The sequence below is a fragment of the Felis catus genome, chromosome B1 (genome assembly GCF_018350175.1).
Source record: "Felis catus isolate Fca126 chromosome B1, F.catus_Fca126_mat1.0, whole genome shotgun sequence".
Taxonomy (NCBI): Eukaryota; Metazoa; Chordata; class Mammalia; order Carnivora; family Felidae; genus Felis; species Felis catus.
Window position 1 is genome coordinate 114,691,820 of NC_058371.1, and position 24,382 is coordinate 114,716,201.

The 24,382-nt window shown below is 40.2% G+C and overlaps 1 protein-coding gene across 11 annotated transcripts in view; it reads left to right on the forward strand.

The window, feature by feature from the left end:
* Positions 1-24,382, forward strand: part of LEF1 (lymphoid enhancer binding factor 1) — a 121,305-nt gene that overhangs the window by 79,762 nt on the left and 17,161 nt on the right. For 7 of the 11 annotated variants that reach the window (XM_045056023.1, XM_045056026.1, XM_045056024.1 and 4 more), the window contains exons 4-9: positions 4,518-4,650; positions 10,928-11,018; positions 12,604-12,687; positions 14,769-14,891; positions 15,931-16,093; positions 21,077-21,184. In XM_045056023.1, coding sequence (XP_044911958.1) covers positions 4,518-4,650; positions 10,928-11,018; positions 12,604-12,687; positions 14,769-14,891; positions 15,931-16,093; positions 21,077-21,184 — 702 coding nt within the window. Of the gene's footprint in view, positions 1-4,517; positions 4,651-10,927; positions 11,019-12,603; positions 12,688-14,768; positions 14,892-15,930; positions 16,094-17,199; positions 17,814-21,076; positions 21,460-24,382 lie in introns of those variants that run through there. The other 4 variants (XM_011281704.4, XM_011281703.4, XR_006596881.1 and 1 more) reach the window with 3 other exon arrangements.

Genomic DNA, 24,382 nt, shown 5'->3' on the forward strand with positions numbered 1-24,382 from the left:
AGGTCCTTACCTGCAAGGACCAGCCTGGGTGGCAGCCAGACTAGCTTCCTTGGAATGTTTTCCAGTCCTGGAGAGAAAGGCGCCAGTTGAGTCTCTGCAGCTCTGACCACTTCTCCTGAGGTGCCTCTTTGTCTGGTGTGATTCCTGTGCCTGGGACAGAGACCACACAGTCATTTCATCTATGTCACATACTGTCAGGTATGGCCCAGATGGTCAACTCAGTGTCCAAGATTTTATGAACTTGGCTCTTCGGGGAGGCTGCATGGTGTGCTGGTAATGAACGTGGCCCCTAGAGCCAGACTTGCTGCATTTGAACCTAGCTTTGCCACTTATTAGCTCTGTCCCCTTGGGAAAGTTCCTTGACTTCACTATGCTTCAGTTTCCTCACCTGTAAAAGAAGGATAATAATAGTACCTGCTTTAAAGGTACTATAAAATGCTTAGCACACAGTAAGCACTTGTGTTAGTTGCATAATAATTATTATGCACTAGGTAGGTAGCATGGCCTGGTAGTTTTCCAAGCTTGGGAAAAGACTGCAGGCTTCCTACTGATAGCCATGTGTGGGTGCGGAGTGTAGGTGAGAGAGTTGTCTTCTAGAGTCTCCCCACGCCCCTTATATTTTCTTTCCCTTTTCTGGTACCTTCTCTTAACATCTTTCTTACCTGTCTTTTGTTCACCAGCCTGAGATTAAAGAATATGTAGTTGGAAGATCAGAGTCTGTGTCCTGGGTCAGCCACTTACTGCCATGTGAGCCTAGACAAGTTTCTGAACCTCTCTGAGCAGCAGTGGAAGATTCAGGATGTCTCAAGGTCGCCAGGTTATCTCATAAAGATGGGATTAATAGTGGGTGCTGTTACCCCGGGATAATGAAACAAAGGACACACATTGAAAATACCTGGTGATTTTCCACTGGAAACTAAGACTTTACCTGTGAATGTACCTGTGAATGTACCTATGTACCAATGAATGTACCTGTGAATGCGCTTGACTGTACCTACGAAAGAAAAAAGAGTCAATGTGATTTTTACCCTTCATCTCTACCTTACAGGGAGATGTGTAGTGGGGAAAAGCACCACAGTGGGAGTCGGGAGACCTGGGTTCTGTTCAGTGAGGTCCTGGGTACACAGTACCCAGTATAGAGTGGGAGCCGGGAAGATGGTGTTTCTCTACTACTTGATTCCACTGTATGTAGTGACCCAGGGGTTTCCATTCCCTTTTTATGCATTGCGACCCTGTATCACTGCAGTTGTGTAGTGAGCAAGGCTGTATTATTAGAAGTGCTGACAGTAGTCGTGGCTTGATCATCCATTTCCTGGGGCCTCCATTTCTCAGCTTCTCGTCTTAGAAAATACGAATCTTAAGATGAAATTTTGGTTTCTTACAGCTTTAACGTGATATGAAGGCATATAATTAGATACACACTGGCTTTCCTATCACCCAGTTCCTTTTCTTCATAGTACTTGCTGCCATCTTTTTTGTTTTGTTTTGTTTACGTATTTTTTCTTTGTCTCCAATACTCCCATCCCACTCCCAGGCCCCTACCTAGAAAGGAAGCTGAGGAAGAATAGGGACCTTGTCTCTTTTGACCTTCAGTGCTAGAAGAGCACTTGGCACATTTTAGGTGTTTAACCAATATACACATATGCCCTCATATACAGGTATAACCGCGCATTATAATATAGTTACATAAAATTGTCCTTTTGACTAGCTAGTCAAATGGGTGTTCCTCCCCTATTCCCCACCACAACATACACCACACTGGTATTTGGAGATTAGAGGACTAGAATTAAGAATGGTTATATTGTCTGTCTTCAAACTTACACAGAGTACCACTGCCTGGGTTCTTGCCTTGTGTGTACATATAGTATCAGAGAACAAGAACTCCTCCTATCAGAGGAAGCCCACAGTTTAGGGCTGTGGACACGTGATCAAGCTGGTGATGTCTAGCATAGGGGTTGGATCCGTTTATATACATAGTGGAGGTGGTCAGCAGGAGGCAAAATACAAACCTCAGAATTTGCTCACACATATTATTGAGATTTCATATTGCTTTTATTATTTGGCCACAAAAATGGACATAATCCTTGTTGGCTTTAACACACCTACTAGTACTGCTTTCACTATCCATCTTGCAAAATATAAGACAAGGCCAGAGCTTAAATTAAAATCCTCAGCTTCTTATCTTCTTCCCACAGGAAAGCAAATCTGTGTTGAAAACCGTAAAATTAAGAGGAGAGCAAGGATAGCATAATTTAGCAAAAATTCATGGCACCAGATTCTGAGCTATATGACTGGAGGGATAGGTCAGACATTAAGAAGATGCTGCCTGCTAATGCAGGTTCCTTAAGGTGGTGCTCTGGAAATAAGAAAGGCATGCAAAATATATATATTTCCAGAAGATTTCTGCAATGCTTACTCTTTATAAGCACTCCAAGAAAATACCTTTGTAGATTGCTTGGCAATTATGCTTCTTATGAGACTTTTGAAATGAGACTCAAAGCAGTTTAGTGGAGTTGAAATGTATTCATTTTAGCATTTGAGTGTTGAGATTTTTGTTTCCATTTTAAAAAGGGTTTGTAATGATATCCTTCTATCCCCACCCCCACCCACCTCCTGTAGCATTCTAAATTCCTTGTATTTAAGACGCTCATTCTGTGTATTTGGCAAACTGCATCATTAACACTTGAAAAGCATTGAAACATTTTTTTAACCTTTCACACATTTATATGCATAGATGTCTGTGCTGAGGTATATAGAGAAAAGGCATGGGGCTTTGATAATGGTGCTCTATTTAATAAATGCCCAGGGCTATACGAGCTGTGCAAGTTCTGCCATTAGACAGGAGCTGATCATACAGGGAAAATCTAGTATGGAAATTATGTCATTGTCTAAAAAAGGGTGATTCCCCCCCCCTTTTTTTTTAATAAGTTTTTTTGGGTGGAGGTTGTAATGATAGGGTATAGAAAATTAGTATTACTAGCTGTAAAGAGAATTAAGTGTTACTAGGATAATTGTTCCTAATTTTCCTGAGGGTAGTCCTTCCCGTTGGAGCCACATACTTTTTATATCTAATTTGTAAAACAAACAAAAACACCAAATTTAAAATTAGTGTGTATGTCAGCAAGTGTGTTATAGGCCTCTCAACCATTCAACATGGACCCACATTTTAAGCAGTTTATACTGTGCAGTTGTCAGGTAGTTCCTCAATATATATATTTTTTAATATAGATATTTGCTTCTGGGGAAACAGATTTCACATGTATTTTACTTTATAGCACAGTAAAACTCTCACTGATTCAAACTGGTAAAGACCTGTCTGAACTAGTTACTTAGTGAATATTCAAAATTCATTGTATTTTATTTCTCTTAAATCACAAGTTACTTAGTACTGTAGTGTTTGTAAAAATTGAGATCTTCCTGGGACTGCTGTAATTAATGGATAAGTTTAAAACCAGAAACATATTTTGCATGTATATAATTGCATCGAGTTTACTTTCTTTTTTCAAGGGCAGGGGGAGGCAGTGTAGAGTTTATCAAAAACAATCTCCCTAATCAGGTTAAGCTGCCTGAGTCTTGTTTACATTACTTGCTTAGTAAGCACTTCCTTTGGTGGTGGGGGGATTAAACTTAAAACAAATAAAGAGATCCCAGATTTCAAATTGATACAGCCCAAAAAATAACCTGAATCTTTAAAAATATTATTGTTATGTAATTTTAGACTTCCAAATTCAATAATAAAATTTATTTTTAAGCTAATATAAGACATATAAAATGTTAACAATTTAAAGTGTTCTTTCAGGCCACATTTCCCGTTATGCAGTTAAACTCAAGATTAGAAATTCCCTTTTATCAGTCAAAACTTGTAGAAACTAGAGAACCTGAAGACGAACCGAGTAGTGCTAAAGCATAATGAATGGATGGTCATATTTGATTGACAAAGCTATAAGACATGAAAAAAAATGTTGTAATGTGGTTCTGTAAGATGTACAAACTATAGACTTACAAATTATATACACTAAGGGGATATCAGTACAGAAAATTTATATTGATTGGGTTGTTTAAAAATTTGACCTTCAAATTGGTAATATTCATTTATTTGTTTATTGAACAGTTTTTTTGAGTGCCTTTTTATTGCAGACATATGTAATGAATAAAAGAGTTTATAAAACGTTTGTGACTTTTGCTCCAGTAACTCCGGGTTGAACAGTTGAACATAACCTGAGGAGATAATCCAGAAGGTCATAAATATGTATGCACAGAAATGTATGTAATATGAAATAATAATCAACCTAAGTCTCATAGGTGCTGATTGAATAACTGATAGTATATGATACCCATATACTTGAGTATTTAACACGGAAAAATTCTGAAGGTGTAATGAGTACAGCAGATGAGTTCAATTTTTCAGGTCTAGAGATGATTCTTGGGTTGTGCTAATGCCCAGTTACTGCTATTTTGTGACTGTTTCTTTGGGAGAGGTGTTCCTATTAACTGTTGACCTTGTGGTTACTTTGCAGTCAAATAAGGTGCCTGTGGTGCAGCCATCACATGCGGTCCATCCTCTTACCCCCCTTATCACGTACAGCGACGAGCACTTTTCTCCAGGATCACACCCCTCACACCTCCCTTCAGATGTCAACTCCAAACAAGGTGAGAGCCCCTGCCTTCCTGGGCCTTTCTCGATAAGTGAGGAGCCACATCTCATCAGACCAAGTACCTGTACAGGTGCCTTTGCTGTATGTCACTGGGTGGATCAAAATACATTTGTTTGGTAGGAGTTTTTTAAGAGATTTGTTGTTACTACTTTTATTTTTCAGGATTAAAAAACAGAAGCAGAAAAACATAAAAGGGTTATTTTCAAAGTGACAGCTTCGAAAATCTAGAATCCACCATATAAACCAATATATTGTACAGATATACTAAAAATTCAGTGCTTGGTGCCCCCTACAGTATTCATTTATTGCAGTTGTAGGTGTTGATGGTAGTGTTAGAAAAATGTTAGACAACAGACAGCATAGGAGATTTTTACTTTGAATGTTCTCTTTTTCATCCTTTTGTGATTTCTTTTGGTTTTAGTCCTTATTATGTTTTATCCTCTTTTTGTTATTTACCAGCACCAACTTAGATATTAATAATAATTAAAGTATAAAACCATCTCTGTTAAAGTCAAAGTAACATGAATCCTGTTTTGCTTCTCTACATTATTACCCAGTTCTGCTTCTATATTGTTTATAGAAGAACACATAGTATAAGAAGTTTGAAAAATCAAAATGCCCAGGTTTTTTTTTTAATTTTTTATATTTGTTTATTTTTGAGAGAGAGACTGAGCACGAGTGGGGGAAGGGCAAAGAGAGAGGGAGACACAAAATCTGAAGCAGGCTCCAGGCTCTGAGCTGTCAGCATAGAGCCCAATGCGGGGCTCGAACTCATGAGCCGCAAGATCATGACCTGAGCCAAAGTCAGACACTCAACCAGCTGAGCCACCCAGGCACTCTCAGAATTCCCAGTTTCTAACCTGGTGGGTGTGGGTATGAGTTGGTTGTAGGACTTAGAGCTCAGGTTCTGCAGCTTAGAACATACGTTGGTCCATTCTGCTTAGAGCATACGTTGAAGATGAATTTGTTTGCCTTTCCTCTTTCCATGTACATACACACTTGGACCTCAACAGGATCTTTAGAAATTCAAAATAAAAGATCCTATAAAACTGTGTGAAAACAGAGAATGTAAAGATGTAAAATCTGCCATCACTGGCATTTCACCCTTTTTTCCAGCCTTATCTTTGAACTATAGTGGACAAGAAAAGTTAGTAAGTGTAGAAAAAGAGTGGAGTTCAGAGGCTGGGTGTTTTTTCCACTACTGTGAACTCTTGTAGGTTACATCCTCAATGCCTTAATTCCCATCCATTGTTAAAACTGCTTATTTGAGGACTTAGTCACTGTCAGACTTTGGCTTGAGTGGAGCTTTGTACCCTTTACCTAGGAAATGTAAGAATCACCTATGCGGATGTTTCCGGGTTTGCCTTGGTTTTATTCCTCATTTCCAGTCCTTCCTCTACTTCCTTTTATCAAGGACCTCCAAGGAATAAGAAACATCAAGACAGGTCTGAGGATGTATGGTGAGATGGGTATTTTAGGAAGAAGGTGGAGTTTGAGAGGGAAGATCAAGAGTGTGACCTTGGTCATGGTGGTGATTTCAGGTGCCTTATAGACATCTGGAGGGAGAGAGAAGGTAGGTAATTTATAGGTCACCATCTCAGAGTGATATCTGTGCTAGAGATGCATATCTGGGAGCCATGAAGCTATAAATGACAGTTAAAGATAGATATAAAAGCCTCAAACAAGCTATTGGCTCAAAGAATCCAATAGTGTGATTTATTTGGTTTTTAACTATTTATTTAACAATTACATGGTGCTTCCTATGTCCTAGGCCCTATTCTAATCACTTTGAAACACACTTATTTAAAAAAAATAACACATTATGGTTCAGAAGTTTTTTCTTCCAAGAATCCTAGGACAGTTCTATTTTTTGAAAAGACAAATTTATGACTGGCTACCAGTTACATTTGTATTTTGTTTCCATCTCTTCTACTGCCCTACCTTGTTTTGTCTTACTAATTGTAATTTATATCATTGCTTTAAAAAAAAATTTTTTTTTAAACAAACTCTCCAGAACTAGATAAAGAACAAGTGGGCATGATCAGAAAATTGCATTTTCTCTGAAGTTCTTATTTTGTCCCCAAATTTGTGATTTTTGCATTCTACTCTGCACACAGTGTTTGTTTTTTTTTCTTAATATAAAGTTTGTTTGTTTTGCTACTTTTTTGTGAGCAAAGAGTTTATATACCTTGTCACCATTTCTCTCTGGGGATATGTAACTTTGGTTTAAAAAGAACTAATTTACGTGATTTGGGGTTTGTATCATTCCACTTGGTCACATTCATCACCAAAAAATAAGTAAAAATCTCACTAGGTCTCTTGCTTTTATTCTCTTTGTCTTCTACTGCCAGTCTTTTTAGTTATATCATGTAGCTAAATTAGTTAGAACATGGTGGTACTGAGGCCAGAGTTGCTAATTTCAAAAATATTGGGAGGCTGGTTAGTTTTATTTAAAAAATAATAATAATAAATAAAAAAGTATTATGTCCATGCTTTAACCATAGATAGAACTATCCAATAAACATATACTGTAGCAGAACTCATTCTCATTTGTAGGAAAATAACTTTAGGTTCGTTTCACAGTAGGAAACACATTCAGTTTTACCTTTCTCTCACTGTGTTGGTGTGGGGTATGTGTGTGGGTATAGGTTGTAGGTGTGGGAAAGGGAAAGGAAGCTGATACCAGTCATTTTCTTCTCATTATGTCTTACGAAAACGTTGGAAAGAAAGAGCTTTTAGGAAATGTTGGCTTTACATATCTGTCTTTGTATTACCCATTGTATCCTTATAAGTAACCACACTCACATAGCACTTAACACTGTGTACCAAGCATTTTTCTGTTTTACATATATTCATGCATTTATTCCTCACAACAACCCCTATTCCATTTTTATACTGATTTTATTTTTTTTAAGTTTATTTCTTTTGAGAGAGAGAGAACGCGCGTGCATGAGCCACGGCAGGGCGGAGAGGGGGAGAAAGGATCCCAAGCAGCCTCCACGCTATAAGCCCAGAGCCCAATTTGGGGCCTGATCGTACGAACCATGAGCTCATGATGACCTGACCGGAAATCAAGAGTCAGATGCCCAACCAACTGAGCTACCCAGGCGCCTCTATACTGATTTTAAAGAACAATAACAAATAGCTTCCTCAAAGATAAGTAGCTAGTGAGTGGCGTAATTGATGATCCAGAGGCACCTGGGTGGCTCAGTCAGTTAAGCATCTGACTTTGGCTCCGGTCATGATCTCATGGTTCATGGGTTCAAGCCCTGCATTGAGCTCCACACTAACAGCATGGAGCCTGCCTGGGATTCTCTCTCTCACTCTCCCACTGCCCCTCCACTACTTGTGCTTTCTCTCTCTCGCTCAAAAGAAATAAACTTAAAAAAAAAAAAAAAGGAATTAATAGATCCATATGAGTTTGATTCCAGAATCATTTCATCTGTAATTGTCAGAGTTACTTATAAAAGCTTAAAAATCCTTAAGGCTAAGGGCGCCTGGGTGACTCACTCTGTTAAGTAGCTGACTTCGGCTCAGTTCATGACCTGGTAGTGTCTGGGTTCAAGGCCAGAGTTGGGTTCTGCTCTGATGGCTCAGAACCTGGAGACTGCTTCAGATTCTTTGTCTCCCTCTCCCTCTGCCCCTCCCCTGCTCACACTCCGTGTCTCTCTCTCTCTCTCTCTCTCTCTCTCTCTCTCTCTCACTGTGTGTCTCTCTCTCAAAAATAAACATTAAAAAGAAAATCATTAAGGCCATGCTGTGTATAGCCTCTCCTTCACATAGTATTTAGTAAATATTAGTTAAATGAATGATGTGAAATGTGTCTTCAGTAGCATAGCAGTTGGTGGAGATCCACTTCTAGGATCTTAACATGACAATAGGCTGTGTAGAAAACACAGATCCATTTTCTGTTCATGTAATGGCCTAAGCCACACCATGTGCTTGTTGGTATAATGGTTGGCAAAATTGTTGGTAATATTGACGAATGAAGAATGGGTCTGTTTAAACACTACTAGTTCATTTGTTCAGTCATTCAAAAGTATTTATTGAGAACCTCCTCTGGAGACCACCATAGTTTGGAACATAGATTGGTAAAACATGGTCTCTTTTTTCCAAGCAGTATATAAGCTCACACGGAAAAATCATCGGCACAAACTAACTATAAAACAAAATGAAGACCATCTTAAGTACCCTGTTACAAGTACAAATAAAACATTATAGATTCAAACAAGGAAGAAAGATATCTCAGAGCTATAGACATTAGAAGGAGGGGTATTTGAAGTATGAGTGGAAACAGTCAAACTAAATACCCAGCATAGGAACTAGCATGTAGCAAGTGCTAAGTAAATGGTGGTTTCCCCCTTTCTCCTTGGAGCAGTAAAACCAAATCAACCTAGTTTGTATTGTGTTCGTTTGCATCACTCCTGCTACTACAGAATCACTGATGCAGCATTCTAAGTGTGCCTGGAATGTGGACGAGAGCGGAGAGCAGGGTTTAGGCTTGTCTTCTTAGATGTGTGATGACATCAGCAAGTTACGCATGGCTGTGTCCCAGGGGTAAAAGTCCAGGACAATACATATTTTGTAGGTACCTTAACCGGATGCCTAAACAGTCACTTAATCATCCCACACCTTGGTTTCCCCATTTGCAAAACAAAGGATTAAAGTGGACAATTCTGATAGTCTGTAACCTCTAGTCATGATTTTCAAGCTCAAATTTCCACGAAGGTTCCAGGGCTCTTGTGAGTTAGTCTGAGTTTTCTTTTTAAACTGAGCAGTCCTGCTGACTGCTAATAATTAGCAGACCCTAATATCTGGGGAGGTTTCTGGATCTCGGGGGTGGGGGGCAGCATGTTGGAGAAACTCCCCAGTGAATCCCATGTCACGAATCATCACTGTAGGCTCCCTTAGATTCACCCCACTCCCTGAACTTCCTCAGGCCCAAGAAAAAAAAAATCCCAGACTATGAAATTTGGGGTCCACTGTGACCCATAAGCAGTGGTATTTCTAGCCAAAAAGGGGAGGGATTTGAGACAATCTTTTAAAAACAGCAAAAATGAGATAATCTCATGTAAGCTGCTGAGGGATTAAAAACCTTCTTCCTACTTGCTTCCTATGAGAGTTGAGAAATAGTTTATCCTAACTTCAGAGTCAAATTAACATCCACTTTGAAGGCAACACTTAAGTCATTCCCATATGTTCAAGACCTTAAATATCTTTTAAGACCCAAATGAAACTCATAGGCATTTTTAACAGTAAAAACAGAATAATTAAAGAGCATCTTTCATGTGCTCACCTAATTTCACATGTTGGTCTGAACATAACCGTTGAATGCATATCTGGGTGTTAAATGTGGAAACGTGTGCTTATATATGGAAGTGGGCTTTTTAGGCCAGATGAACTATATAAAGAAACTTTTGTGGCTTTTTTCCTAATCAGAATCACTTTCCCCAAAATGCACCGAATCTTAGGTTTTTATGTTTTGCATTTTTATGCATGTATCCCTTCTTTTCTACACCCAAGGTAGAATATAAACAAAGAGATGTCATTTGGGACTGGGATTAGGTATAATCTTTAGGTGGTTTTTACAGTTATAGGGCAGTGTACCCCAGGGACTGTGAGCTCAAGAAACAATTTGGTGGCATTCTCATTTTCTGTGGAATACAACTAATCCAGAACAGCTTGACCTTGGAGCCCAGAGGACTCAACTTGATGAAGAGCTTAGTTGGAGCTGAAGTGGCAGAGACCAAATGAATCATATCAAGTGTGACCATTATGGGGCTGAAGATGATTCCTAATTAATCTTTGATCCTCCGAGGTATCACATTTCCCAAATCTATGTGTCCGTAAGGGAGCCAATGGAAATATGAAAGTGGCAATTTACCTAATCCTTGAGCGTCATGGCAGGCCATCTACTTAGGAAGGCTGTCATTTTCCATTCTACACAAAAACAATTGTCTACCATTTTCCTAACCAAAGTGAAATAATGAGGGCAAACTAAAAAATTTAAAAATCTCATTATGGTCACACAGAGCATACTTACTCTTTCAAGAGTTCCTCAGGATGTCCTATCTTAAGATGTGATTTCTCACATTTTGAAATCTTGAGAAAAGCTAACAAACAGACTTCAATTAAATGCATCCGGTAAACATTGTTTGGTGCTAGACCTTAAGTATTAATGGCATAAAGTACTTTATTGCTTTTCTGTTATCCTTATAGTCAAATGTTCTGTGAATCTGAAAACTCTACTCCTTCATTGTTCTTTTGAACAGGCATGTCCAGACATCCTCCAGCTCCTGAGATCCCTACCTTTTATCCTCTGTCTCCAGGTGGTGTTGGACAGATTACCCCACCTCTTGGCTGGTAAGATCCTTCCTGCAACCTTCAGTCAGGCATTTGAACACATGTTTTTCTTTCCATTCATGGAAATTAGCTTTATGAATGATAACACTTGCAGAGTTGAAGAAATTTCACATCAACAAGCAAGGTGCTAACTTTATTTCATTTCAATTTGAAAGATTGAAAAACATACAGACTTTGAAATGGATTGAATGCCTTTGCTAATATGTGTAGAAAATGACTATGTAGCATTTGCTTTGAAGCTTATAGGTTTATGGATTCAATTTGTGGCTTTGGGCACTTGCTATGCCTGTACAGAGTGCTCAGTGTGGTTTTTCTTGTCTAGTTTTTTATGAACAACTTATTTTTGAAACAAACTTAGACACATTGCTTATAAAATGAGCAGGTGAAGTAAATGACAAATAACTAGAAATTCAAAACTACAAAAGCATCGTTTGAATGTTAATAAAGTAAGCACCAGTTTGAGTTCAGACAAGTGAAAAACTGATGTTTGGACTTTCTTTTTTCAGAATGCAAACACTTTCTGTTTTCTTGTTTATGTCTAAAAAAATTCTTACTGCTGTTTTCAAAAATTTTTAAATTATAAAGGTAAAGGAGAGGAAATATATTTTTGGAAGAAAGGCTTAGTGTAGCCTATTTTTGTCATCTTACTATTAGCACACAGCTTCCCCCCACCCTTTCTTCATTTATCCTCTCCCCACTGCTCTCTCCACAGAAACACTGTGCCAGCTTTAGGAAATGGACCCTCTCCTTTCTTGATCTGGTCCTCTATCCCCAGGCCCCCTCTCCTTGCCCCAGTCTCCCTACCTCGACACCCTTATGTTCTCTTCTTCAGCAAGAAGGTGTCATCCTGCCATGGAAATTCCAGCTGTCTGTCTGTCTGTCTCTATTTAGCACTAAATCTCTCAGTCAGTAACTGTTTAACTGATTATGCATACACCTTCAAACCTACATCAACTATTCTGTCTGAACTTACTACTTAGTGGCAATAATCCTGTGCTGAGTGGTAGCTGGAAATACAGATGGTGTAAATGAGAAATGTGAGATGTGGGAAAAAACAAGAGAGATGGAATTCTCACAGTGGAGAGGGAATAATTCCAATTCATTGATCTTTTATTTCTTGACTGTAGCATGAGTATACGAAAGTGTAGGGGGAGTGTAATGCTTTTAAAATGTTTATTCATTTTTATATCAATTTCATTCCCTTCCCTCGTTCCTTCCCTGAAGTTCTCAAAACTCTGAAAGGAGTACTCCCCATTCTCACAGTTCCGTTACACTCCGTAAACATTTGTTACATGCCTGTTTTGTTCAGAGCATCAGTGGGGCTGGGAGAGAGAAAGGGGTGAAGGGTAATTCATGGGCTGGTTTGTTTTTAAAGTTGAGGGTGGGAGCTCTTCAAGGTAAATGATGCTTTGATCAGGTGGAGGTTAAGAAGGGAAGCCATTGGATAACTGAAGAAATGCCGTGGTCTGTAATACCCCAACACAGTTCTTTTGAAGCCCTCCCTCTTCTCCCCTCATCAAACTCTTATTGCTGGTTGGTAACTCGTGTTTTGTCATTGATGGGTTCCTTTCTTCTGTGACCTCAGGCAAGGTCAGCCTGTATATCCCATCACGGGAGGATTCAGGCAACCCTACCCATCCTCACTGTCAGTCGACACTTCCATGTCCAGGTAGGTGGAGGCGGAAACTGGGCCCAGGACAAGTTGCTCTTCCTGCGCTTGCATTGTGTGCGCCTCTGCTTGCCTCTCGGTTGGCTAGGAGGGTGCATACCTCAGCCACGTGTCTGTCTGTGCAGTGTGCCTGGCTCCCACACTAGATGTCGCAGAGACTCCTGGGTAGGAGCCAAACGCTGCACCCCACCAGCACAGCCACACCCCTCAGGGAGATGGACTCGGCCACACCACACTGTGTGTCCCAAAGAATTCACTGCCTCCGGACTGTGGGATGTGAAATGTCCTGAAAGCAGACATTATAAGAAGAGCTTGTTTGATTCAAAATATTCCGGGAGTGGGGGAAGGGGGAAGGATAAAGACTGGTTTGGTCTGAGTTCTGTAATTTGCTTTCTTGGAGGAAAGTTGTAGCAGCTTAATGCGACAGTGTTTGAAAATGCCCAGGTAGTCTAGAGCCTTCCTGGACCAAGGCTGTCAGAAGAGAATGAATGGCGCTTATGAGCTGTCAGGCCATCCGGGGTGTGTGTCCTAGTGTGTGAATCAGGCCCTGTGTGGACATGTTAGTTCAAGCGAAGCTCTGTGAGATCTGCCATGCCACACTGCTCTGTGTAATGCTTCTGCTTCTGGAGAGGATGGCGTCTGTGCCCTGTGCTTGATGTACACACACACTTGTTGTGCACCATCTGTGTGTTCACTGTGGCTTGTCCAGGGGAGCTAGCCGTACTGGGCTGGAAGTCAAACTGTTGGGCTGCTAACTGGTCGTGAATCTTTACTTACATAGGTATGAACTTCGCAAGTTCTGGGGTGGATTTCGGCTTTTTAAAAAAATCATTATTTGCTCAGCAACTTGGAAATCTAGCTTGTTGGGAGGGCATGAAGTTAATACCATTCCCCCAAATATATTTTTACCCCTTTTAACATCGTAAGAACTCTGTGATGACAGGATTTTCTCCCATGCAAATAACCAGCATCATGTATCTTTACAAACGATCCAAGTAGCAGAGCATCATTATTTAATCAAATATTTGTATTTTTCCCATGCCTCCTTAATTTTTAAAAATTTGTTTCTGATCCAAGTGGAGTGCCTTCTTTCCCTCCCAGATGAAGGAATTAATTGTGCTGGATGTGATAAAAGTTCTGAGAACATTGTTCTTGTTGAATTAAATGTTTACTTTAAAGCAGTTTGAAAAGCAAAAGTTTCGACAGGATGTTCAAATTTATCCAAAGCGTTTATTGAAAGTACTCTCTTTTATTTTTCTTGCATGGCAGTTACCCTCCTTTGGCTTGTGTGGTGGTGGATATTTAAAAAAAAAATTTTTTTTTTTATGCTCTTTAGCATACTAGGGAGAAAAGCCTTTAGCATGTGTAGTTTTTACCTGGTGCAGAACTGTATCCTCCCCCTTAATTTTATTATCAATTTTCCATAAGGCTAGATCTCTCAAACATTACTTTCTGTGTAAAAGATTGTTTTCAATGATGTTGATGGCAACTTTATTAAATTGGGGGCTTTAAAAAAACAAAAACCCTTCCAGTCCCTTGTTTTCTCATTGTCTCATACTATCAATAAAGAAGCCAACAATATGAGAAGATTTATTTAATGTGGTGGTTTGCTTAGGAATGTACGCAGAGATATTTTAATGTGGTGTCTTTAGCTATTATCTAAAAATAATTTAAAAAAGCTAAATCCTAATAAAGTGTTATATTTCCAGCAATTACACTAAACTGGAATCCTTCTTTAAAAACTGCTTTGCAAGAAAAGTCACTCTTTTTTTTTTTTTTTTTTTTAAATTCTAGGACCTAGAGCCCTCCCAGGAAAAATGTCAGATTCTATTAGTTTGAAAAAACAAAACAACAACAACAACAACAAAACCTGTTATATGAGGAATAAGTATAAATATTTTCCACCTGAATACAGAAAGAAATTAATTATTGGCCCATTCTAATTCGTAGTTAATACTCCTGTGTATAAAAATGTGTTTTCCCTCTCAGTCGTTAGCAGTTAGTAGAATGTTTCAGGGTTCTGCCTCCTTTTGCTACAACAGCCACTAGTACATATGCTTTCTTTCCTTTCCTTCTTTTAGGTTTTCCCATCATATGATTCCTGGTCCTCCTGGTCCCCACACAACTGGCATCCCTCATCCAGCTATCGTAACGCCTCAGGTCAAACAGGAACATCCCCACACTGACAGTGACCTAATGCACGTGTGAGTACACATCTGATTTCACCTATGAATGCCTTAAGATACCATGAGGATTTAAACACAATTTCTTCCTGCTACCATTGAATATCTCCCCCTCTCTTTTAGTATGAAAATCAGTGTAGCTCTGCCTTGAAAGTTCTGCCCCTGAGGAGTTTAGGCAGCTTGATTCTCACTGTGCTGATTTTAAGATTGGAAAGGAGCACAGACCCCAGAAGATCAAGGGAATCTCACCAAAACAGAGTAATCTTCAGAGTGTGGGCATTGAATAATCTTGAGCTGCTAAAGCTACTACCAGGTTTTAAATTGGGTTCTGATTGTTGGGGAGCACCTGATGGTACCAGAGGGAAGTAGACCGGAAAGTTCCATGTATTTCCTTCTGGACACGCACTTCACCCTGCTTGAGGCTTCGAAAGCACAGAATTCAAGGGAAAGGGACAACCAAGCCTAGGATCCCCCAGTTGGGCCAGGGTTTGTCCCAGGCTGTTAGAGCAAGACTAAATTCCTGAAGAGATTAGTGAATGAGTTTCTTAATCTAGGATTTGTAGACTAGGATGGGAGGTTGGGGTGGCAGGGTGCATATGATAGTCCATAAAACCCCTGCACATGTAGGCAAAGCCAACACGCATTTGTTTGGGGGAGTGAGTCTAGAGTTTCATTAGCTTCTCAAAGGGGCCCTTGACCCAAAAAAGTTAAGAACCTCAATTCTGAAAGAGGAATAACTACCCATACTGTGTGTTCAGCTTTTCCTGAGATAACCAAGGAGCTCAGCCTCAGGGTCCTAGATGGAGCATCTTCACAAACCTTTTACATTTTGTGTCAAACACTTCCATAACTGTAGGTAAACTTTCTCAAACCAAAGGATCCTTACTCCCAATGAGTTGTTCTTCTAAGTGAATGCTGCTCTGACAACCCTTCTCGAGGGTTATCCCTGGCCTGACTTTGACTGGTGACATGAACAGGTGCTCTGCTTCTTTCCTCCCATCTCTTCCTTTCTCTGTCCCTCCCCACCCCCTGCCCCCACACCATCCCAACCACCTTTTAGGAAGCCTCAGCATGAACAGAGAAAGGAACAGGAGCCAAAAAGACCTCACATTAAGAAGCCTCTGAACGCTTTTATGTTATACATGAAAGAAATGAGAGCGAATGTTGTAGCTGAGTGTACTCTAAAAGAAAGTGCAGCTATCAACCAGATTCTGGGCAGAAGGGTAAGTAGTCTGGGGGTGAGTGGATATGTAAATTTTTATGGTGACCTTGGAACTGTTTCCTTAAAGGTAGTCATAGAATGTATTGATATAATCACCAGCCACTTTGGGAAGTAACAGAGAGAACAAGATAGGCTAATAATCTTTAGGAGAATTAAATGATAGAGTGCATTGTAAACAACTTAGATTGTACCTAGCACATAGCAAACCTCCCGTAAATGTTAACCATTCCCCCTGTTATCATTTATTGGGTGTCTTTCATGTACCAGGTACTCTGGTAGGCATTAGATAATAATTGCTGGATAAAATAGATATGGTCTTTGTCTTCATGAAGCTTAAAGGTTTGTGACAGGATGCAGATATTAGATAATTACCCAGTGGTTAATTAAAATTGTGATAAATACTGTGAACGCAAAGAGTAAGACTATGAGAAAGAGTAACAGGGAGCTAGGGAAGGGCCCCTCTAAGAAAATAGTATTCAAACTGAGACCTGAATGAGGAGTAGAAGTTAACCAAGTGATTAGTGGGGAGATATGGACGGACCCTCCCCAGGTGCAGTGACAGGTGTGTGAACAACCGTCTGAAGCAAGAAAGCACTTAGCCCACATAGGGAGCTATAGAAAGGCCATGTAGTACCAGCCAAGCTTCTGCAAGAACCCTGGCAAATGCAAGTGACCACTCCTTCCAAGACAGAAGTGGATCTGTTCTACTCAGAAGCTTTTAACTGGAAGAATTTATATGGGCCAGAGAAATCTTTATTCTAGAAAAATTGCTCTCTGGTTCTTAAAGTGTATGTGCATGATTTCTGGATTGTCCCTTTTCTTTTCGTTCCTTCTTTTACCCATGCCAAGATATCTTTCTGATCACCTGTATACCAAGAAGTAGGCTACAACTAGGACGGACACTTTCTTTCTCCATCCACCGGGCCCATAGGCTAGTAAATCTTTCCAGGTGCTTTTCTCAGGATTGAAATGGTTTTAAAACGTTAGGTATCTGACGAATGGTGGGAAAATTATAATTTTAGAAATGCTTCATTTTAATTTGTTGATGCTCTTCATATATGTGTGATAGCTACTTAAATCACGACCTCGTGTATTTGTTTTTTGCAGCCTCTCAAGGAAGTCATGATTTGTAAATGAACATTTAGGCAAAGAAGGTCTGACAACCTTTGTGAAACTTAGAGGATGGTGTTTTAGCTGTTCTTGTGGATAATTTTTACCATGTTTGATACAAACCTAATAAGCTTCAACATTTGTAACGTAAGACATTCAGGAGGTTTCCAGGCCATGTGGACAGATGGAGGGAAGTCAGCTTACTTGCATTATTGATTCCTGTTGGAGAGAATAAAAATGCAGTTATTTCCAATCTGCAGGACACCCGGGTTTCAGGGGGTAGGGTGTGGTGGCAGATTATAGCTCTCTTGGTGCCCTGTGTATAATACTGTCCCTCCCTGTGGATTCTTAAACACTTAATAACAATAATTACAATGATTTCCCAAGCCAGAGCATAGCAGATAAACGATTCCCATCATCTTTGAGGAACCTCACCTTAAAAGCTTAAAGGCTGATGACCATTCCCCTGGCCCTTGAAAAGAAGAAACCGGAGGGAAAGCAGAGTTGATGTGCTTCTTTCAGTTTGAATAAAACTCTCAGCTTTTTTTCTTTTTTGAGTTAAAGGTCCCCTGGCCCTCCGGTGGGAATTATTTTCCTGCTCAAGAGAGCAAGTAAGGACATTATACGGAGGTTTGCTTCCTATTTTTAATGCACGTTCCCAACAATTGCTACTTTCTCAGCTCCCTTAACGATCCCCAGATCAGAGCGTGTGTCCTAAAGGATGGTTCTCATTTGGGGTCTCTCTCTGTCTTTGATTTGGACACCTGTTTCTATTTATAGGTCTCTGAGATCTTTGATTAAGATCAGGTTTTCTGTCCTCTCATCACTTCCCTCTGGCAGGGTAGTCCTTGCTGTTTCTTTAAAGTTCCTGGCTTTAAAATCATGTGTTTTACACTGAGATAATTAGAATTCTTAAAAGTGGAACTTAAATCCATCCTAGAACATTTTATCTTTTGATTCTTATTCATCACCAACATATCTCAAAAAAGAAATGTTCCGTCATTTGAATTAAGGTTTTCTTTTTCATGTTATAAATAATAATAGTACAAATCTTAATTTAAAATAAGCCTTTTCAGAACTTCCAGGGTGTTAAAGGAAGTCCATTTATTGCAAATTTATTGTCAGAATTGTTTTTTTATGTTGGAACTATAAACTTTTTTTTCCAAGTTAAATGAGTATTTTCCCAACAACATCTTGAGAATGAAATTTGGTTTTTTAAAAGATTAACTCAAATTTTCAGTAAGCAAGACATAGAAAAGTATTTTTATAGCTCATTGTGTTGCAGAAATTCCTATAAAGAAAGACGATCTTTCTAGTTTGTACTAGATTTTTTTTGTTTTCATTTACATTAATAAAGCCTTAACATCATTGCTTTACCTACCATTTTACTCTGGTAAATGGTCTTTTATATGTGGGTAGATTTTATGCATTAGAAATATCAGGGAACTAAAAGCAATTGGAAATTCAAGTATATAGTTTGTGGCCTGCTTTTTCTCCTTGCATTTTGCTCAGTTTTGTCAACCTGTGTCCTGTTTTAGCTGAAAAATAACTGGTTGATTTTGTGGAAGACCTAACCTCCATACGTATTTTGAGAGAGAAGTTTTATAAAACTTATTCCAGGTTTTCTCAGCAAGTTATAAAGCTGCCATAAACTATGTGAAATTATACTGATATATATTACATTGGTATAAGAGCACTCTGACTTGTCAAATGAATAAACACATTTATAAAAAGTATGCTTTTACTTTTTTTTTCCCTTTTTGTCTCCCTGTTTGTTCCTTTTTGGTTAACATTTTGGTTAACATTTGGTTAACATGCCAATCATATTTAGCACCAGAACTGTGTAGATACTGATGGTTAGTCTTTTCTCAAAAACAAACAAGCAGTCAAGGCTGATCTTTTCCACTGTGTCCAGTTTGGTTTCCCTTCCTGTGTAAGTCTCTAGCACTGGGTCAGCTAGTAAGTCTCTAGCACTGGGTCTAGCACTAGGTCAGTAAGTCTCTAGCACTGGGTCTCTAGCACTGGGTCAGCTCCAGGAACTGGGTCAGTTCCAGACTTAGGAAAGCCAGCAGTTGGTAGAAGCCTGGTTCAAACTCACACTATTGCCCCAGACATGCCTCCTTCTTCGGCTTGATTTTGCTAATTGTGCTTACTCTGCTAGTACAAAGAACTGTGTCTCATGTAGCTTTTTTTCAGGTGTTTTTTTTTTTCTTGCCACCTCCCCAGTGCCTGTCCCCCCCACATCATTTTTTAAAAGAAAAACATACCACCTGATTTGCCTTCAAATCAGGACCAAGTCCTGCTGTGAGTCATGCTTCTTAGCTACTTGATACTCGGCACCTCTAAAGCAATTAAAAAATAAGCTGTCTGGCCTATCCAACGCAGAGGCCCAGGCACAGAGGCACTGGTTCCAGAGGAGCCAGAATCCCCTGCCCTGCCCCTGGGCACTGCCTGTGCCGGAGGCTGGAGTGGGAGGTGGGTGGGATTTGGCAGAAGGTGCTTGAAGTGTTCTTGAGATTGGGTTCCTGGTCTTTTAAGAAACGGGAGCAGCAGGTGTTTGTTCCTTGAGGAACGCTGCCGAGCCTTATCGCAGGAGCCAGGTCCAAACTGAGGAGGACTTAGTCTCTTCCAGGAGAACTCTTTCTCTCTCATCGCCTCTCTCCCTCACTCCTCCATTCTTTCCCCAGTTTAGCCACACTTTCTTTTCTCTTACTTTTTAAAACTATGACAGGGAAATGAAAATCAATAGGCAGGGCAGCCATGGATGAGAACGAATCTCCTACCACCCTAGAGCTGGGGGTGAGCAGGAGTGGGGAGGCGGGAGCTAACCCAGAGCGTGGGCGTGTGTGGTGTGGGTCAGGTCTGTTCTCCCGTGCCTCCGTGCCATCCCCTCTGGCCAGTTGGTCCCTCCAGTGCCCAGCTGTTCCTCCCAGAAGGCTCACTGGTAAATCCTGGCATTGAAGAAGTGGGGAAAATACTTGAAAACTGCCTGCCAGGGGACCTGGAGCAAGTTGTGTGCAAACATAAGCCACTTAAATTCCCAACAGATGCCTTGCCTACATAAGCTGTTTTGCTGTGATACATAATTATGGCAATTATTAAAACAGACATGGAAAGTTTGCAGGGTATCAGCCCTTACGTTCTTTAAATTAGATACTACAGGGTCAGATTCTAGATGGCAGAATAACCCTGGACAACGCTCCTTGCTTCCCATCAGAAGGAAGCTAAAACCATAGCCGTAAGGAGTACACGTGCAGTTGTACGGGGTTGTCCGTGTGCTCCCTCTAGACAGTGTGATTTCTACAAGTATGAGGAGAGGGTGAGGGGAATCAGACAGACTGACTTGAGGTCTTGCTTTGTAGACTGGATCATAGGATGAAGGTTTCAGACTCTTCATATGACAGAGTGGGAAGTGTCCGTGTGAGGTGATGATGCATCTGGGTGGAAAAGACATCTGGAACTTATCACATTTTGCATAAATACATGGTACTCAGTCTCAAATATCAGAATATGGTACAAACTATGAGAAAGGGCTGAGTTGGGTGTTGAGGTCACCAGTGAAAGTTCTCTCCAATTTATATTGGAAAAGAGAAAGGGTGAGTGACAGATCATTTTACTTCGGATTCTTTAATTGCCTTTGATGTGTTTCATGTGATACTGGAGAACAGGATAGAGAGAGCAAAGTTTGAGTTTCACTCTCGCCACCAGACTCCCAAGTGGATTTCTGCCGCTCTTGCTCTGCTGCCATTTAAAAATAAATCAGAGTCTAAGTGCTTATTATCTTCATTCTTGAATGTTTGAAACATGAAATATATAATATTGTTGCTATTTTACTTTCATTTAATTTCTTTTTCCCTTCTTCTTTTTGTTTTAGTGGCATGCCCTTTCCCGTGAAGAGCAGGCTAAATATTATGAATTAGCACGGAAGGAAAGACAGCTACATATGCAGCTCTATCCAGGCTGGTCTGCAAGAGACAATTATGTAAGCTCCTTCTTCATCCTACCTACAGATCTCTCCTCTCACCCATTCTTTCTTTCGGCCACTTTTGTGAGGGAAATGTGTTTCAGACTACAGTAGCCCCCCCCATCGCCCCTTACCCACAGGGATACGTTTCAAGACTCCCAGTGGATGCCCGAAACCACGGATAGTACTGAACCCTGTAGATACGTTTTTTTTCTGTGCATACACACCTATGATACCGTTTGTAAATTAGGCACAGTGAGCGATTAGCAATAAATCTTCTTGTACCGCACTCACCCTCCTTGTGATGATGTGAGATGACAACATGCCTGTGTGATGGGATGAAGCGAGGTGACTGACTTAGGCTGTGATGTTGTGTTGGGCTACTGTTGACCCTCTGACTCTATGTCTGGAGGAAGACCTTCTGCTTCCAGACCCTGGTTGACTGGGGCCACTGAAACCATGTAAAGCAAAATTACAGGCAGGCGGTGACTACTGTATATGTATCGCTGGTACTATTTCCTATTTTTGGAAGTTAGTGAACTTTATAATAAAGATTTCCTGGATATATTTGCAAGCTTTGAGCGATCATGATTTTTTTTCTTTGGTTATACAGTACATTTTTTTAGGTAAAACTTTAATCCAAAAAAGCCTTCCCATTAAATGTTGAAAAAGATTTTTTTAAAAAGCCCATAATCTCCTCGTGTAAAGGCAACGTTAGTAATGACTAGTTACGGTATCTTCCAGGTATTTTTTCTGCGTATATGTTTTTTTTTTACTTGGATAGAAGTACGTGTGGGTATAACATACACTTTTGTGTCATGCTTGCTCTTATATATAATAAGCATTTTTCTGTTATGGCATAGTGTTTCTACATATTGATTTTAATGGCTATATAGTATTTTGAGTGAATATCACAATTAACGATTTTTTCCTGTTTTTTAGACATTTAGGTTGCTTTTTTTTTTGGTGGTTGGAAATAATCCTACAATGAAGGTATCCATGCATAACAGTTTTTTTTTTCTGTGTTTAGGGCTGCTATTTCTGTAGGATAGATTCACAGTAGTGCAATTGTTGAGTTAATATATTTTAAAGGCTCTTTGACACTTACTGTCAAATTTCTTTTCAAAAGGATATTATTTTACAGTTCTTAAAAAGAATATGTTCAAGTGACTGTTTTGCCACAGGCTAATCAAAACTGGATTAAAAAAATTTTGGTGGGGAGGTGCACCTGGGTGGCTCAGTTCGTAAGTGTCTGACTTCAGCTCAGGTCATGATCTCACGGTTCACGGGTTCAAGCCCTGCGTCAGGCTCTGTGCTGACAGCTCAGAGCCTGGAGTCTGCTTCAGGTTCTGTGTCTCCCTCTCTCTCTGCCCTCCCCTGCTCATGCTCACTCTCTCTCTTTCTCTCTCGCTGTCTGAAAAATAAAATTAAAAACATTTTTTGTTTCACTTTAACATACCTTGATATCTATTATGTATTTTATTCAGATGGAATAGGTGGTATATTTTTTTAAGTTATACTAATTGGCCAAAAATACCCCATTTATAGGGCCTTATTTTATTACTTTAGAATTTGAACAATTTACTAACGTGGTCTTGATATAGCAAAGACTATTACTGAGAAAGTGTATTATAAATTATATATTTCAGTTTTATATTTTATGGAAGGGAACAGTTTTGATTATTTAAGCTCCTAATTTAAAATTTTATAGATCACTTTCGTGCTCCATGTGAGCCTGGCATTAGAAAAGCCAGCCAGGGGGCGCCTGGGTGGCTCAGTCGGTTAAGCGTCTGACTTTGGTTCAGGTCATGATCTCATCATTCATGAGTTTGAGCCCCATATTGGGCTCTGTGCTGACAGCTCAGAGCCTGGAGCCTGCTTCGGATTCTGTGTCTCCCTTTCTCTCTGTCTCTGTCCCTCCCCGGCTTGTGCTCTATCCTCTCTCTCAAAAATAAACAAACATTGGGGCGCCTGGGTGGCGCAGTCGGTTAAGCGTCCGACTTCAGCCAGGTCACGATCTCGCGGTCCGTGAGTTCGAGCCCCGCGTCAGGCTCTGGGCTGATGGCTCAGAGCCTGGAGCCTGTTTCCGATTCTGTGTCTCTCTCTCTCTCTGCCTCTCCCCCGTTCATGCTCTGTCTCTCTCTGTCCCAAAAATAAATAAACGTTGAAAAAAAAAAATAAATAAATAAACAAACATTAAAAAAAAAATTAAAAAAAAAAGAAAAGCCAGCTAGGACAGTTTTAATATTCGGTCTAGGAATTGTCCCTTCTAAAAAGAGTGAAGGTGAAGCCGTTAATCGATATCTAATTTAACGTGTGATGGTCCTGTTGGCTGCATGTCTTGGGGACGTTGGTCCTGTTGGCTGCATGTCTGAGGTCATACGTCCCATAAAATGGGACACCAAGACTTAGGGAACACAATTTATTTCCTGCAACGTGCTCTGAAAAAAGTCACTGCTGGTGGGGATGTGGAGCTTGAACGGTGGCTGCGACCATGACAAAGAAAGGAGGGGCCATGCTCTTTGTTACTTGGAAGCAGCAGCTCATCGGACCCTGGGGAGCTGCCGTCTGGTTGTTGTACTAACTGCCGTGTGCCTATTGTCCAGAACTGTCTTAAGTGTCTTCTGTGATGTTTTCTAATCCTCATAATAATTCGGGGGGATAACAGTGTTATTGCACTTCATAGATGAGGGAAATCGAGGGGTCGGACAGGTTAAGTCATTGGTCCAGGGCCAGGTAGTGGCTAAGCTGCTGGTTATTACCCAGCCCTCCCGGACTGTCCGAATCTGTGCAGTTTGCCTTCTGTGCAGCAGACTGGCACGGTCTTTCCGGGGCCTTAAGAAGACTGCTTTAGGGCAAGAGTTCTCTCCCCTGAACCATGTTTCTGTTTTCTGGGCAGTAATTAGCATCTTTCTGGACAGATGTGACCCACGGAGGAGCTGTGCTGTGGATTTGTATACATTTAGCACTGCTTGTTGAACGTCTTTGAGTGAAGGTTCTGTTTCTGACCCTTAGGTAAAGGATAAAGCTTTAAAAAGAGATGAACACATACATACTCTGTCCCTCTCGCTCTCTCTCCTTTCGTCCATATGGAGAGATGAGAAGAAAGTAGTGTTGAAGAAATCCAGTATAATGTGAATTTACCTTTAAAGATTTTCTCCTGCAGAATTTTTAAAGGAAATTGTTTCACATAACTTGATTGTGGGATCCCCCGGA